Source organism: Asterias amurensis, chromosome 12, assembly GCF_032118995.1.
Source record: "Asterias amurensis chromosome 12, ASM3211899v1".
Lineage (NCBI taxonomy): Eukaryota > Metazoa > Echinodermata > Asteroidea > Forcipulatida > Asteriidae > Asterias > Asterias amurensis.
The window spans coordinates 8,485,315-8,502,272 of record NC_092659.1 but is presented as its reverse complement, the minus strand read 5'-3'; the positions used below and the strand labels follow the sequence as shown (position 1 = coordinate 8,502,272).

Here is a 16,958-nt window from a genome sequence, read left to right as displayed (position 1 = left end):
AGATGATTCAAAAGAGGGCGCTCTATCATAAGAAGTCTGCATTGCCATAATGGGGACCGTTAGGGTGCACCCCACCAAATAATCTCCCATAGCACACAGTGCAAAATGCTACGTGTTCAAAAATAGACGAAAATAATATACAAAGTCTCACAGCTTTTAACTTGAAAGGGAAAATATTGACTGACTCAACTTTTATTCTCTGCTCAATTTTATATGGGGAGTCCCTGGGCCCGTCGAGTTATTCTCCCCCAAGTAAAAACACCCCTTCACAGGTCTAATTTTCAAAACGTCCGAGTATCAATCTTGAAAAGTGTCCCTACACCTCTCAGCAAATAGGACCATTTATTTCAGGGCCTATGTCATCCAAAATACCTCAAGCTGGAGGTCAACAACCCCAGGTCACAATTGGGCAACATTTTTACACTGAAACACTTTCTGGGGGCTCTCAAATCTGTCTAATATAAAATATTTTCAGGGCCTACAAAATATTAATGAGCTCGACGCTCTGTTTTCTCCTATTTGGTGGGGTGCACCCGTTATCTTCGGAGGGGAAAAGAAACTCCTGCCACATCGGAAATGGGCAAAATTATCTACAGACCCATTATAGCCCAATATTATAGTTAAAGTTCAAAGTATATTTAGTTTGAGTTTCTATATATTACATCTTTGAAAGATGCCTGTAATCTGATATCAAAATTTGTAGACATGGATACCCCTCTGGTTTTAAAATAATGCAAATAGAGGGATAGCTTCGCGATGAAGCTAAACCACTGTAAGTTAGGCATATTATAGAGCCCGGGAGAGCTTTTCTGTGCCGCTCAGGCCCCAGTGTCAACCAGTGGTGCGTTTTGGGCCGACCCTAATCAGAAACATAAGTTTGAACTTTCCATGATGGTTGAGTTCGCCTGCAGTACGACCATAGAGCGGGGATTTCCTTCCTCCTTGTCGGTCCGATTCTACCATTGATCTGGATTCTACCTCCTCCATAGTCCGACCAAACCTCGATTGTATGCTCAGTTTATGGCGGGTTCTAACCCCCCCCCCCCCCCACCACAGATTAAAAAAATACTATCATTTTTTTTAAAGTATGGAGCGTAAGTTAAAATGTTTATTAGAGTGCGAAACGTAGGCCTACGTTTGTGTTTAAATTAGAAAACTGTTAGTTGTGCCTCACAGAAAACATAGGTAGGCTACATACCCATATAGGCTAGACCTAGGCTTAGCCTAGACCTATCTTGTTGCCCTAAAATTCGAGTCGTGTATGTACGAAGTGGGGGGGGGGGGGGGGGTGGCGCATGGCCGAAGCGCACGGCGAAGTGCGGTGCCGAGTTTGTTCGTAGTCGTCGTCACAACTATCAAAGTACATGTACGATTAGTGTCGAGTTTGTCTGTCTGCTGGCTTTGCGTTCGTGAAATTTGTTTAAGTTTTAAAGTGTTTTTTAATTTATATTAAATAAAATAAAAAGAACTTAAACGTAATGTTAAAAATATATTGAGGGAACAACATTTTTAATTTTTAATATATAGATTTTGATTTTGCGTTATGAATTAGTTATTGCAGTTAGAAGATAACTCATACAGTTCGAGGCTGGCATGAAAAGCCGCTGTGTGGCTTCTCTCTCTCCGTGCCCTGCCGTCGAAACTTCACCAACACTTCACAAAAGTTCTAAAATTTCATCGCCAATTTCTCACATTTTTCCATAGTAATGAGTAATGGAGGAGGCCATGGAACTGGTCTAGAACACCAGGTATTGTACCCGTTTGTTAGAATTTAAATATAAGTGGAGAAAGTGTTTTTATCGGTCATTTTTACGATGTCTGAACTGGAAATGAAAGGAAAAACGTGGGTTACATAAAATAAAGCGACGACGACGAACAATGCACACTGTCGACGACTCGTGCTGTTTCTGAAAACGTCTGGTGGTGGCAGATAAAAAAAAAGGGAAACTGTCTCTATTTAAACCAAAATTTTACTTGTTTGTTATTAAGACAAGTGTTTCCCCTGGCTTCTTGAGTTAGTTAGGTAGTAAAAAAAATGATTATAAAAAGTAACAAAATGTGTGTTATAATTATATCATCATGCGGCTTTTGGTCCGGGTGAATTTATTAAATTATTTAGTCGTTTGTGAATCGTGCATATTTTCTGCTAAACATGCTGAGCTGTGAGCATGCTGACAGAGTGAAAACGACTGGTTAGGCAGAGAAAGATGGGAAAACTCACTATTTCAGCAAAGTCTAAACCTTCAACTTGTTTATTTTGATTTGAGGACCAGTTATTCCTCTGTCTGGCTTTTGGATGTATAGATGTAGCGAGGTCATAAATTAAAAATGTTTTTCATCAAACAACTAACAAAAAATTGTTGTTTGCAAGAATGCACACAATTTTGAGTCGACACAGCATGTGTAATGTTCCCTTTTCAAATCTAATAAACAAGCTTGTTATGTTGGGTACACTGCATGCAGGTGTGTGATGTGATGACCTCTACCACTGTACCAGTCTGGACTTTATTTGGATAACTTTCCGTATGGCGCCACCACTTTTTCACTCATTTTTACAAAAAGGGATATATCAATCAGGTAAATTAGATACTATATTATTTTATTTCGAATGAAAAAGTGGTGGCGCCATACGGAAACTTTTCCCTTTATTTGAATAAATGGGAGGATGAAACCTTGATTAATATAGACACGCACTGATGCAGTTGGTTTTCACTTCTTCGCCAGCACTTTTTCATTCGATATGAAATAATATAGTGTCTAATTTACCTCAATGAGATATCCCTTTTTGTAAAAAAGGGTGAAAAAGTGGTGGCGCCATACGGAAAGTTATCCTTAAGTTTATGTTTTGATATTTTTCTTTGCAACTCTAACTTTTTTAACTCTACACTTTGAAATATTTTTAAAGGAAATTCAAATTCTTCAGCAGGATAGCCATGACAACAAAACATGATTTCTCATAATTATGGTTGTTTTATAGCAATTTGTTAAAATATAGAAGAGTTTTCCGGTAACACCATGTAATAATCTCTAAATGAGTTGGGGTGGTTCTGAAAAGAACCGTTGGATTAACTCGACGTTTCGATCAGTATGCCCTGATCGTCTTCTGGAGAATGCTGCAGAAGACGATCAGAGTATACTGATCGAAACGTCGAGTTAATCCAACGGTTCTTTTCAGAACCACCCCAACTCATTTAGAGATTGGTATTACATGGTGTTACCGGAAAACTCTTCTATATCTTATTTCCACCATGCAAAGTTTCAAATCCTACTTAATTTGTTAAAAGTAGAAACTGCTTGACATTTGAAAGATTTTAAAGAAAATATTTATTTATTTTTGTCAATATTTTGGCCCAAATATTTTTATCTCGGTAATTATTGTGTGGAATCCAATCACCCCCAATGATCCTGCCAGAAGGATTTCAATCTATCAATCTTTTTTGCCTCGGTTGTCCCTAACATTTATATGTTCATAATGTTTGTCGTTTGTCAATATTATTGTCAAAGAGGGCAATGTAAAAACTTGTACCGGAAGATGCAGTAGCAGGCCTGATACCATTGCCTTGGTGCCCTTGAAATGCTCTAGTAGAAATTTTCAATTTCCTCATAGGGTGCCCTTTGCCAAAGAGGAAATGCCTTGGTGCCCTTGCCCTTTCAAATACGAAACATACAGGCCTGCAGTAGTCGAGTGTACCATTTTGAGACTCGACACCGTCTTGCATTCGAAAGACCTTGGATTTTGATGCAGTGTGTCATGGCCAATCGGTCTAGCACACCAAACTCAAGTTCTGGTGCCTGAGTCATCACAAGGGGGTTTGAAGCTCGGTCCGTGTCCTTGAACATGCTACTTATAATTGCTCCCTGGCATTATATCCTGACTTGTGGAATCTGTTGAGTAACACAGTAGACCAGAACAATGAGCACAACTAAAATTATCCAAATTTCTTCCCCAATATTTAGGTTTGCGGGTGTTTTCATTGTGACTAGCTCAATGATTAATAATACAGAATACTAATACACGCGTTTTGTAAATGTAACATCATTAGGCTTACAGGTCGTCCCAGCATAACTGTGCAAGAATTGATACTGTGAACATGTCTACCAAAAGTGTTTTACGTCAACTTTTTGTGAAGATTTTTATTTATTTTGCCAGAATTCACCACACATGCAAGACATAATGATCTCCATTATGTATTTAGGAGCAATCTAACAGGAGACCATTTCAAACATCATCATGTGTAAATATTTCCAAAAACTTGTAAGCAACTTGAGACTAGTCCATCTTCCAGTTTGAACCTTACCTATTCATGAAATTTAGTTGTTTAAAAGACCTTGTACAACAAAGCCTTCTAGTGTACATGCTTTCATTGTGAAGTGTATGTGTCTTGGCTGAAGGTCAAACTACATGTAAATTTGTTCATTGTTTGTCTTTGTGCCAAATCTTCAAACTACACCAAAAGGAAGGTTTTATTAAAGTCGTCATGTTTTTGTGCGAGTTTTTTATTGACATTACACGATTAAAAACAAGAAACTACTATTTCTCACTTCAAGTGAGAAGTAGTAGTTTTATAAGACATGCAAAAACGGTATGTATTTTTTCATGTAGGGCGAAAGGTACTTTCCCTGTGGAAAGTACATGTTTGTTGAAAAATTAAAAAGTTATGCAAGAATAAGATCAACAGTTACGTGACTCAGTACAACCACAGTCAAGCTTGACCACAGTAATGTTGCTTACCAATAATGGACAGAGAAAGTCTTTGGAGTCTTCGTAAACTTTTTAGTTGCACAAGTTTTCATGTACATGTACAGCGCTCTTAAGAGAGAAAGAACATGCACATTTTCAATGAAACCAAAACTCACTAAAATACATTCAAGATTTGTCTGGTCTATGTTGCAGCATACATGTCCAAGGATCATGGATGACAGTGTCTTAAATATAAACTTTTTGTGTAAATTGTGAACCCATATCATGTGTAATATTAATTTTAGTTCTTAGAATTTTAATAAACAAATTCTCTTTTTAAAACTTTATCCCTGAACAGTTCGCTGCACTAGAGTTGAAGGATGGCGGGCGACAGGAAGGTAGGTATTATTATTATCTTTCTGTTAAAGGCTCTGGACACCTTTGGTAATTGCCAAAGACAACAGTATTATTCGCACTTAGTGTATCCCATCATAATATAGGCACAAAATAACAAATCTGTGAAAAACACTTGTAGACTAAAATAATAACATTAAGAGAGCATTTACAATGTTTTTTCACTTTCTCATTTCAGCTAAGAGGTACATTCCGCCCCATATGCGTCAAGGTGGGGATGTAAGCAGAGGTAAGTTTAATCATTCTTTGATTGGTTCTGTTTACTGGTTTTTAGTTTTGTTACTTTAGTGAAGTGGGAGGAGACACTTCTATTTTGAATAAGGCACCCCCCCCCCAAAAATAAAAGCTCTCCTTTTGGTTACATGACTGACCCTAACTTTACGCAGCGACCCTCAACTTTTTCTTTAGCTAAAAACAAAATATAAAAAAATGTAAAACATTTAAAAAGAATGCACCATGGACAGGCTTTTACCAACTTTACATGTTTCAAACAAAATTCAAATAAAAAAACAACAAACGAAGACAAGTTTACTGATATCTCCTTGATGGAAGTCTAATGATTTGTAATCCATGGCCGTCTTCGTGCGTAATCAGTTACTTCCACCTAGCAAAAACCCACCATTCATTTTACTGCGTGCACATGTTTTCTCGACGGTGCGTGCTGGCATTCCAGAGATTTGCACAATCTGCAGATAGCGCGGAATTTGATGGAATCATCAGCTTGTGCTGCCATACTTACAGTGCACAATCTACAAATTTTGCAGGCTTTTGTTCAGACTCAGCTGCACATTCTACAAAGCGCAAACTGCAGATTGCGCACGAGTTTGTCCAATTTGTTGTGCAAACCCTGTTGTGTGGACTTAACAGAAGTCGTTGAAATATACTAAAGCTGTCTTTGATGCATTTTGGAGCATTTTTTTGTCACTCGCTGTTTTTGGGGGTTGAATTTTATCGGGTAAGTAGGGCATTTTTATAATCTCACCAAAAGTATCAGAAAAAAGAAGAAGTTGTGAGCAGGTTTAATTGTTAAGAGATGCAAGCACATTTTTCAGATTCTGTTCAGCTAACATGTATCTAAGCCACCCCCCCCCCCCCCACTTATCCCCGCACTAGAACTGCCTTTAAACTGTTAAAATGTTCTCGCATCTTGCTCTCAGAAGCAACACGCAAAACACACAACATGGCACTCCAAATGGTGGTGGGTTGATTACACCATGTATTGGGATTTGTTTTTCTATTTTTCGCACTGTTGCCAATGCATACCTGTCAATATTATCAGAATCTTCATGATTAAAGAAAACAAAAAAAGGGGGTAAGTAAATAAGAATATTGCGATTGCTAATACAAGGGGAGGGGTCTGAAAAAAATAATTTTTTTTTAGTAGTAGTATTGTTATGACTAAAGGTTTAAAAGGTATGCAGTTGTGATTGGCCATTGCCTGAAAACATGTACATGTAGACCAATTGACCCATTTCATGAGTCGCCATGAGACGCCCAAAATTGCAACAAACAGTACACACAACATGAGGAGGTGCTTTCTGAGTCATGCAAAGGGGGCCAATGACCTTGTAACCCTTTGTTAACAAAAAGAGGGACCTTGTACATTCTAGGGTGTTCCTTGCAGGCAAGATGCTATCCCGGTCATATGGGAAGTTTGACGTTTCGTGCCGGTAATTTTCACATCAATTCAAGAGTTTTAAAATTAACAGCTCTAGACAAGTTTTTAGATGTGTCCCCTTTCTTCATATCAAAAGTTGTTAAAAACTTACAGTGCAATCTCCATAAAATGAAAGATTGAATATTTTCTACCATTGGGCTGTGTACAAATTGTGCCTGCTGGAAGTCCATGTACTGTGGCTCTTAAGTAAACATGTGGTGTCACATGTTTAATGGTCTATTGATATGGAAATTCAATGATCATTCGTTATTCATTTACCACTTACAAAATGATGACCAAATTCAAAAGAATTTTACAAGGTATGTTTACGCATGAAACCCAAACCACACCTAACCAAATTCATGCCGATACTTTGCGGAGGCAATGGATGCTTTTGCCTCTGTGCTGAGGCCATTGCCTTTGATAGCCAAGATTCCCTCATTGGTTTGCCATTTACTTAGTTCTGAGCAAAATGGCTTGCTCTAAACCAGACCAAAAATCCAACCACATGTTTTGTTTGATTATGTTCGACTGGGAATTACTGTAACTAACTGATGGGATAAGGCGTACATGTACTGCCCTAATAAGAGTTAATAATAATAATAATAAACAACGCTTATAAAGCGCCTTACATCCATGACTGGACCCCAAGGCGCTGTACACATTAAAAATAGTTGCAAACAAGAGCAAAAAACCCACGAGCATAAAATATTTCTAAAAATATAAACCACAAAATGGACCAGCCAATAGTTCAGCAGTTTGTGTGTTGCATTACTATGAATGTGTTGGATTTTGTTTAGAGTGAGGAAGTAAAAGCAGTAAGTCACTGAAGGGAGTCGGGTCTGTGAAGTACCGTGCCTTTACCATACACCATTGCACAAATCAAAATCTTGACATGCCGTTGTGTAGATTCATAAGTTTTTGACATCCTCTCTATTGTAGTACATGTATTTGCATCGTATCTTCCAGGCCCAATTTCATAGAGCTGCTTAAGCACAACAAGTAGCTAAGCACAAGAAATCATGCTTACCAGAATGAGGTTACCAACCTAAATGCCATGTCACATGTACAATGTATGACTGGGACCCTGCTTCTTTTTGCTTAGCATAAAAGTTAAGCAGAAAACTGTTGTGAAGCACACTAGTTGAACCCAGAGCTGTGTATTGAGTTGCAACATGGAGATGTTGGTTGGTGAATGCCATTTTCAGCCTAAATGTACACAGCACAAACCAATTGGGCAGTCTAGACTGGCACCCTTACCAGATGGGAATAAACTCTAAACATTGTGCAGGCCCAGAATGTTACCTTTTTGTTACTAAGGGCTTCTATTTATGGGGAACAATGGTCGATAGCCTCTGTGTAGTTCCAGGCCTCATGTAGTAACAGAAAAGAACAATCATATTGAACATAGGGTTGTTCAGATTAAGCGGAAAATCGTTTAAAAAAAAGAACAAACGGATAAAAGACATGATAGGCGGTACGTTGACAGCAGAAGCTTGTTTTGAAAAAAAAAAAGCAGCCACCAAAAAGAACAACAGACCAAGAGACGTGACAGTGAGTTTGTTGACACCAGACACAAGACAATATACAGGCACCATGACACTAATTGTACTGTATCTGAATGCATTCAGGATCATATGAAGACACTTGTGGGCACCGTTTGTTCTTGCTCTTTTACAGCAAGGTAAATAATAGAGCGATTATTGTCTGCTTTTCAGGTGGATTTCCCAACTACCCCACAAGGGGGAATTTTAACAACAGCTTCAACAGAGGTAGGTCCCGAAAAACCCTTCTGTTGTAGTGTTGTACTGTGAAATAGTTGCACCCTTCAAAAAAAAAAAAAAAATCCTCAGAAATGACACAAGGCGGATCATTTTAGTGGGTTTTTTTGGCTTTGGAATATTTCCGATCATCAACTGCAGGCCTTTACATTTCATTCCCTACCTGGTGTCGTTTTTACATCCTGTTTTTCTTAAACATGATACAAAAATGTGGTTGTTTTAAACTTGTTCTACCAGGTCCTCCTCCACCAGCTGGCAACTTCCCAAACCAGGGTGGATTCCCAAATCAACAACCCCAGGACTTTGGTGGCGGATACAGCCGAGGGGGCGGATACAGCCGAGGTGGCGGCCGGGGCAACTACCGAGGTGGAAATGACCGCGGAGGTTTCAATGACAGAGGCGGGTTCAACAGCCGGGGAGGCGGCTTCAACAACCAGGCGTTCGATCGCAACCGTGGTGGTGGTGGCGGCGGCAACTACCAAGACAGGGGGTACAACCCGGCGATGGAGAACCCCGCTTTCAACAACCAAGGTGGAGGCTTCGGTGGTGGTGGTGGTGGCCGTAACTTCAGCAGCTTCAACCGGGGGCAACAGGGCGGAGGATTCGGAGGGCGTTCTGAGAATAACTGGGGAGGCAGCGGCGGTGGAAAGCCCTACCAGAAGAATAACCGATGGAATAACGATGATTCGTACGGCCGTGGACGAGGACAGGAAGAAGTGACAGAAGAAGACTGGTCCAAGCCTCTGCCAAGGAATGAACGACTAGAACGGTGAGTTCAAGAATTGTTTCTTACTTGAACAACTGTTCGTCTGCTTATTAAACTATGCATACTTGTGGTAAATATTGTTTGAAGATGACAACAGAACTCTGAGAAGAGGAATAATCATGTTACCAAGGTAGAACAAAACAATTGTTGCATGCTGTGATTTGGGGTTCGTGGGTTTTTGTATATCCTTCTTAAAGGGCAAATGGCACCATACCCTCGACTTCGCCTCGGGTGCCATTCCCCCCCCCCCCCCTATGTGTACAAAGCGGCATGGATCCCGTCACAGCGTGCGACAATTGGATATTGTTACCCTTACACCGATGTGTATTAAACACTGTATACCCAGTACATTCACAGAACTCGGGAAACATACAGCGCTTTATATAAAAAGTTTAAGTTATAATGTTTTCCCGATGCAAAATAAACGTACCCTGTTAAGATGAAATTTTGGTTGTCACGGTTAATCACCATTTACATTTTTCGGGTATTTATTCTCTTTAGTGACCTTTTTGGGTGTACAAACACCGGCATCAACTTCAACAAATATGAGGACATTCCAGTGAACGCAACAGGAGAGGACTGCCCAGAACACATTGAGAGTGTAAGTATACTAGGGAGTCTCCGGGGTCCAATTCACGGCTCTGCTTTCTGGGCTTACAATTCTCCACTTGCGTGCTAGCGCCATATTTTTACGCTAGCTGTGTAAACGTTGAATGCTTATAACGTGGAGTACACACAGGCACATGCCAAAACACATGAAATATGCTCGACTTAAGCACAGAAATAGCTCCTTTAATTTGTTTGCAAGTGCAATGATTTGCTTACGGTAAGCATAAAAATGAAGTTGGGCACTGCTTATTGCCAAATTCTGTGCTTTCGATCACCATTCTCCACTTATTGTGCAAGTGCCGAATTTCTTGACAAGCTCCACCAAATTATAAATTTCAGCACCATGGGTATCTTTTATGAAAGACAAGGCGCACTATAAGTGTACACTACTAATATTATGAACTACTTTTTTGAAGGAATCAGCCTTTTGTCAGAATGGACCATTTTGTTAAATCTTTACAAGCTTTGTCTAGTGTTAATTTGAACCCTGTTCCTACTGTTCTGATATTCGAGATGCTCCCTAAGTCCCAATTTGCTTTTTCCTCCTCACCCACACAGTTCGGCGACATCAACCTGGGTGAGATCATCAGTAACAACATCAAGTTGAGTAACTACACTAGCCCAACCCCAGTGCAGAAATACGCTATACCGATCATCAAGGGGAAGCGAGATCTCATGGCATGTGCCCAAACAGGTAGGCTTGGCTTGTAATTTCTCCCGTTTTCAGAATATTTTCTACTCAACATCTAGTGAGGAAAAAAAGAATCTTAGAGGTAGGGTGCCAGGCCTGTTAGTTTACGGAAGCAATGAAAGCGATTTCGTCCATGCCCCCTGGTCAATGCCTTCGTGCCCTTGAAATGCTGTAGCTCCCCAGTAGAAATTTACTATTTCCTCATAAGGTGCCCTTTACCAAGGAGAAAATGCCTTGGTGCTATTGCCCTGAAAGACCGAAGCATACAGGCCTGTTTTTCACTCTCTATTCTCAGTTCTGAGGACTCCATATTGTTTATGTTTAACAAACACATTATATGCAGTGTTACATGTTAGGTAACACTACAAGTTCCACTACTTTGGTTTTTGTTAATATAATGCTGATCCGCAGGCTAAATCATCAATGAAGATGCATTAAAAGTCACCTGTGAAAGTTTCATTTGAATACAGTGTCTACTTGTTGAGAAAACAGCCTGTCACTGTATTGTCATAAAGAACTGCTCGAAACCCAGAGAGGTGACAGCGGGTACCAATCATATCTCTAGTTGCAGCATTCTTAAATGGACACCAGGGAAACTTGAATCTCAAAAAAGTTGTATTCATGCGATCTTTGGAGATTTAAATTTGTTCGACAAGCTTTCATTGGTTTATATATAATCAACAGGGTCACTTGAGCAAAAAATTACTTCAAAGGATGCTTTATACTACCATCTTTATAACAAGTGGGATTTTGAGAGAGAGAAAAATTAATTACACAAGTCACAAGAGATAAAAACTTGGAATTATTTTCACAGTTAAAACCATTCAGAGAGTAGTTTTCCTCCATGTGAAATGTTGACCATTTATTTGTATTCCAACCCCCCTCTTTCCAACCTTAGGCTCTGGAAAGACAGCTGCCTTCTTGGTGCCAATCCTATCCCAGATTTATGAAGGCGGACCATACAAGTCAACTTCTGGAACAGGGGTGAGTAATAAAGATTATGCTTCTTCCAAAACCTGCACAATTTAGACCAGTAAAAACACAACGTGAAATAAACACTGAGGTACCAATACTACTGTAAACACGCAAACCATTATGTTACACCACGGACTGAGTGACGTGGGTTTATCTTTGTCGCTGTGCATTTTCCATTGTCTTGTTTGGATCGAGTCGGTAGTGTGATGTCACAGTGCTGTTTTGATTCCTGGACTCGATTTCACAAATAGCTAGGACTAGTCCTAGGAGATATTTAAAACTTAAGGCTTGTCCTAAGTTCTAACTCGAGATAAGACTTGTCTTAACTCTTGCGAAATCCTCCCCTGCCACCGATTTCATGAAACGCTAGGATTAATTTTATCTCGAGTTAGGACGAGTAACCCATCATGCATCCTAACGTCTTTGGATACGAAAGTTAACTCGTCCAAGGTCCTAGGATTGGTCCTAATTCAGGAAGAGTTTCGTGAAATCAACGACTGAGCACTTGGGGGCTATACGTAAGACAGCCCAGCATGACACTCATCCAAATGTTTTTTTTTATTTTCTTTTTTACATTAAATAACAATTTTGATTGAATTTTACTCATGTAATTTGAATCTAAGAAATGATCAATAACATTAGTTTTGTTTGAGTTGATCGTAAAACATATCTCGGTTTTACATTGCTACTATGTACCTGGGCCCAATTTCATAGAGTTGCTAAGCAAAACAAAATTTGCTTAGCATGAAATTTTTGCCTCGATAAAAACTGAACAAGACTGGATTACCAACAGAATTACCATGTGATTTTCAGGATTTATAAGCAAACAACAGCTGAATACCAGTAACAAGCATTGGGCAACAAATAAGAGTTTGGTTGTTAATCCTGTTTTTGTCAAGGAGCTAAGCAGCTCTTATGAAGTTAGGACCTGTTCTGCTTGTTATGTTCTTTGTTGAAGTTTACACAAATGTTTTATCAGACTGATTTAGACGTGTTTATGGTACAAATTTTTGTCTTTGATATTTCTTTTTAGTCCAATCGTCGTAAGCAGTTCCCCTTGTCTCTGATTCTGGCACCTACCAGGGAGTTGGCCTCTCAAATCTATGACGAAGCAAGAAAGGTAATCATCTAAGGATTAATTCTTTTACAGTTTTCGCTGTAATGTTTTTGATTGTTAGTTCACCTACTTTTTCTAGGTGCTTTTATTTGTGTTTCAACTGAAGAAATCACTCTTTCATTATGTTCACTGGGATTTTAATTTTTTTGTTTTGTTATTTTGTGTACAGTTCTAGGACACATAGTCTAGGTTTGTAAATGTTTATTTGAACTAAGGGATCAATCTTCTTAAACCTTTGCTGTGTTTTTAAAAACTTTTTTTAGCTTGCCTACTTTCCCAGATGCACATTTGTTTAAATTAAGGAATCACTTAATGGGATTTGAGGCATTGCATAGTGAGATAGCAATATATATTTTGTGTGCGGTAACACCATGTGAGTATCTTGCCAGGTAGAGTTTGTTCTTTAGAGAACTGTCTTGCTATATTTTCTACTACCGCGGAGTAGATTTATCGGATTTTATGGGCGACTTCTCAGTTCTAAAAAGAACTGTTCTGCTTGATAACTACTACCTGGGCGGAAGGTAGAAAGTCGAATGGGACTACTACTGCTTAAGGATCGTTAAGAACTGCACTACCATGGAGTGAGTTCTTAATTATTCACAATGTTTCGATTAGCTCTTAAATCTTTTGATATGGTGTTTGAATTGTTTGCAGTTTGCCTACTCTTCCCGTGTGCATGTGTGCGTAGTCTACGGTGGGGCAGACATCGGAGGACAGATGAGGGAGCTGGACAATGGCTGTCACATGCTGGTCGGCACACCAGGACGTCTTGTAGACATGATGGAACGCGGCCGCGTTGGAATGGAGAACATCAAGTAAGGGCATAGTTGAATAATAGTTGGCTTAACAAAAAATATATCTGATTTTCCTCTTGTGGGGCCACCGTCAATGCTGTAAAATGTTGAGTTTTCTGAAAGCAGGCCTTGAATTTCATTCTTGAAGGAGCAAATCAATATTCCTACTGCAATGGGCAGTTTTATGAGGAAAGTTCATACTTGTGTTGGAACCTCAGCTGAGATTTCAAAATCAATGCAAAATATTTTACTTCTTTCTCAAAAAATATGTTACTTCAGAGGGAGTCGTTTCTCACAGTGTTTTATACAATCAACAGCTCTCCATTGCTCGTTACCAAGTAAGTTTTGATGCTAACAATTATTTTGAGTATTTGCCAAAAGTGTCCAGTGCCTTTAATGCAAGGGTATTATTTACTTGACTTTGCAGATGGGTGGTGTTGGATGAGGCTGACCGTATGCTGGACATGGGTTTCGAGCCGCAGATTCGTCGCATCGTCGAGGACGACACCATGCCCAAGACCGGTGCACGGCAAACACTTATGTTCAGCGCCACCTTCCCCAAGGAAATCCAGGTACGTTTTAGTCTTGTTGTTCTCACTGAAAAACCGTCCAAACATTCTAATTATCTTCTCTAAAGAGCAGGCCACCCCAGAACAGACTGTATATTGGCCTTGGCCTTAGAGGGTCTATGTACTTTTTGTAGGACAAAAAACACAATGTCCACAGATTTACATTAAACATACACAGTTTGAAGATAATGATGGAAGAAAGCTTTCCTGAAAATATTTCTTGCTGAGGTTTGTGGTTTTTGAGAAATGAGTAAAACAGTGTCGTGAAAATAATTTTCGTCTCGCTGATCGTGAGACGAATTTATTTTAGCATATGAAAATTTATTATCATGACATTGTTTTACTCATCTCTCAAAAGCTACAGCACCTTAGCAGCTAATATTTTAAAGGGTGTATGTACTTTTTGTAGGACAAAAAACACAATGTCCACAGATTTACACTAAACTTACAGGGTTTGAAGATAATGATAGCAGAAAGCTTCCCTGAAAATATTACGTGCTGAGGTGCTGTAGTTTTTGGGAAATGAGTAAAACAATGTCATGAAAATAATTTTGGTCTCATGAGATGAAAATTATTTTAAGCATTTACAAACGTATTTTCATGACATTGTTTTACTCATTTCTCAAAAACTACAGCACCTCAGTAAGTAATATTTGAAGGGAAGCTTTCCACTATCATTATCTTCAAACCCTGTAAGTTTAATGTAAATCTATGGACATTTTGAAAAAGTACCCAAATCCTTTAAAGGGGTTATGTACTTTTTGTAGGACAAAAAATGCAGTGTCTACAGATTTACACTAAACTTACACAGTTTGAAGATAATGATAGTAGAAAGCTTCCTTGAAAGTATTACTTGCTGAAGTGCTGTAGTTTTTGAGAAATTAGTAAAACAATGTCATGAAAATAATTTGTGTCTCAGTGATCATGAGACAAAAATTATTTTAGCATGTAAAAACTTTTTTTCATGACATTGTTTTACTCATTTCTCAAAAAGTACAGCACCTCAGCAACTAACATTTTAAGATACGCTTTCTACTATCATTATCTTCAAACGGTGTAAGTTTAATGTAAATCTGTGACATTGTGTTTTGTGTTACAAAAAGTACCGAAATCCTTTAAGGGCGACATGATGATGATGATTACAAACGAGATGAATTTGTGTCTTTTCTTTCAGATTCTGGCACGTGACTTTTTGGACAACTACATCTTCTTGGCGGTTGGCCGTGTCGGCAGCACCAGCGCTAACATTACCCAGAAAGCTGTCTGGGTAGAAGAGAGTGACAAACGCTCCTTCCTCCTGGATCTGCTTAATGCAGCAGGTAAAAACGATATGACAGGTAAGGCACTTTCTCTCTGCTTACAAAACCACCATCTGCACCTGCCGCAACGCTAGTTAAACGGCCACCGTATCCTCGCCAAAGCAGGCCAAGGCATGGTTTAGTCTAGCCCCATAAATCCGTCCAATCCACTCCATATCCTTGACCCCAGCATATCTGGTATCAAAATCTTTCTTTTTTTGTTGTAAAAAAACCCCATCTGCAACGATCTGCATCATGAAACTTACTGATCTAATGCATCTGAAGTTGTAGATAGCCCTACGCCTGGATTTGTTCAAACACACATCAAAAGTTTTGAAATGAATTTTCTCAACGATCTTGACAACTTGTTTGTTATGAAGCGCGCACACAAGATCTCATGATTAGTCGGGTTCCTTCAATTGTAGCAATTGATCACACCATTATTTATAAGTGTTTAAGGGAACCCGAGAAAAAAATGCGAAAGGTTTTTATATAAATGCTGCTGGGGCCAAGGATACGGAGTGGATTGGACCGATTTATGGGGCTAGATTTAGTCAAGTTTCAGTTGAAGCCGCGGTTACTTTCCCGAGCATGTTTATCCACGTCTTTATGCATGTACAGTAAGACATCCTCTGTTTGGTACACCAAAGTCTTTTTGTCCTAAAATTGGCTCACACTATGTTGAACTTTTTTGTTACAAAGACAAGCTTTGATGTTGTACACCCATTTTTAAAAATGCATGCTATATCTTGACATACCTTCTAAAGAGTTCCCCTCAAAAAGATGTTAATGTTGTGGGAAAAAAAAACGCACCATCAAATATTCTTACTGGGAATGAAAGGACTGTACTAAGTCCACTATATGATACTGTGGCCGTTTAAATGGAGTGACAACGGAGCACGAGTAACCCACAGCCTTTCAATCAACAGGAGACCAGGTAAGTATAAAAGTCCGCCTGAGAAGCCCTTTGCTTTCCTCGCTTCATCATTGCTTCACGAGGCATCTTCATCACATGGACTGTTTTTTTAGAAGGGGCTGAAAGCTTTTGCAAAGTTGGACAGATATGTTAACTAAAGCATATTAGCACTGCTTACCAATCAGTCAATGTCAGTGAGCTGCTAAGCGGATTTATGATGCTTAGTAGAAATGTGACCCCCTTACAATATGTATGTGACTGAGATTTGACTGGGCTGCTAGTTCTCTAGACGGCTGAAGAGGGTGCACTAAGCCCAAAAGTTGTTAGTAGAGCGGCTTGTTGACATTGGCTCAAGCTGTGACGCCACGCTAATCTGTAAGTTCTAGCTGGCTGGCAGTTTGAAAATGCTAAGCAGAGTTGTCTGTATTATTACAAGGCCATGTCACACAAGGCAGTTACAGGTAACCAGTTCTAGGCAATTTCCAATAAGGAAAATTGATTCAGATTTCAGTGTTGTCATTATTTTCTTGTGGATATAGTGAGTTACCCTAGAAGATTGTCTTTTGAGCTGCCAAAAAGGTCCTATTGCATGCAGTGCAGTTGGTTGCCTCTAAGTTGTCTGTGAAAATTGCCCTGTTGTGACATGGCCCTTAACGTGTTGTTTCTTGCGAGAAGCATGGGTGTGTTCTG

The 16,958-nt window shown here is 39.3% G+C and overlaps 1 protein-coding gene across 3 annotated transcripts in view; it reads left to right on the top strand.

Moving 5' to 3' along the window:
• The first annotated feature begins 1,609 nt into the window (after positions 1-1,609).
• The window catches only part of LOC139945526 (putative ATP-dependent RNA helicase Pl10), a 34,897-nt gene continuing 19,548 nt past the window's right edge, over positions 1,610-16,958 (top strand). Inside the window, exons 1-12 of one of the 3 annotated variants that reach the window (XM_071942904.1) lie at positions 1,610-1,748; positions 5,040-5,079; positions 5,274-5,324; positions 8,471-8,524; positions 8,771-9,302; positions 9,801-9,900; positions 10,467-10,602; positions 11,498-11,583; positions 12,608-12,694; positions 13,346-13,506; positions 13,913-14,057; positions 15,229-15,373. In XM_071942904.1, coding sequence (XP_071799005.1) covers positions 1,707-1,748; positions 5,040-5,079; positions 5,274-5,324; positions 8,471-8,524; positions 8,771-9,302; positions 9,801-9,900; positions 10,467-10,602; positions 11,498-11,583; positions 12,608-12,694; positions 13,346-13,506; positions 13,913-14,057; positions 15,229-15,373 — 1,579 coding nt within the window. In that variant the 5' untranslated portion in view covers positions 1,610-1,706. Of the gene's footprint in view, positions 1,749-5,039; positions 5,080-5,273; positions 5,325-8,470; positions 8,525-8,770; positions 9,303-9,800; positions 9,901-10,466; positions 10,603-11,497; positions 11,584-12,607; positions 12,695-13,345; positions 13,507-13,912; positions 14,058-15,228; positions 15,392-16,958 lie in introns of all 3 variants that reach the window. The other 2 variants (XM_071942903.1, XM_071942905.1) reach the window with 2 other exon arrangements.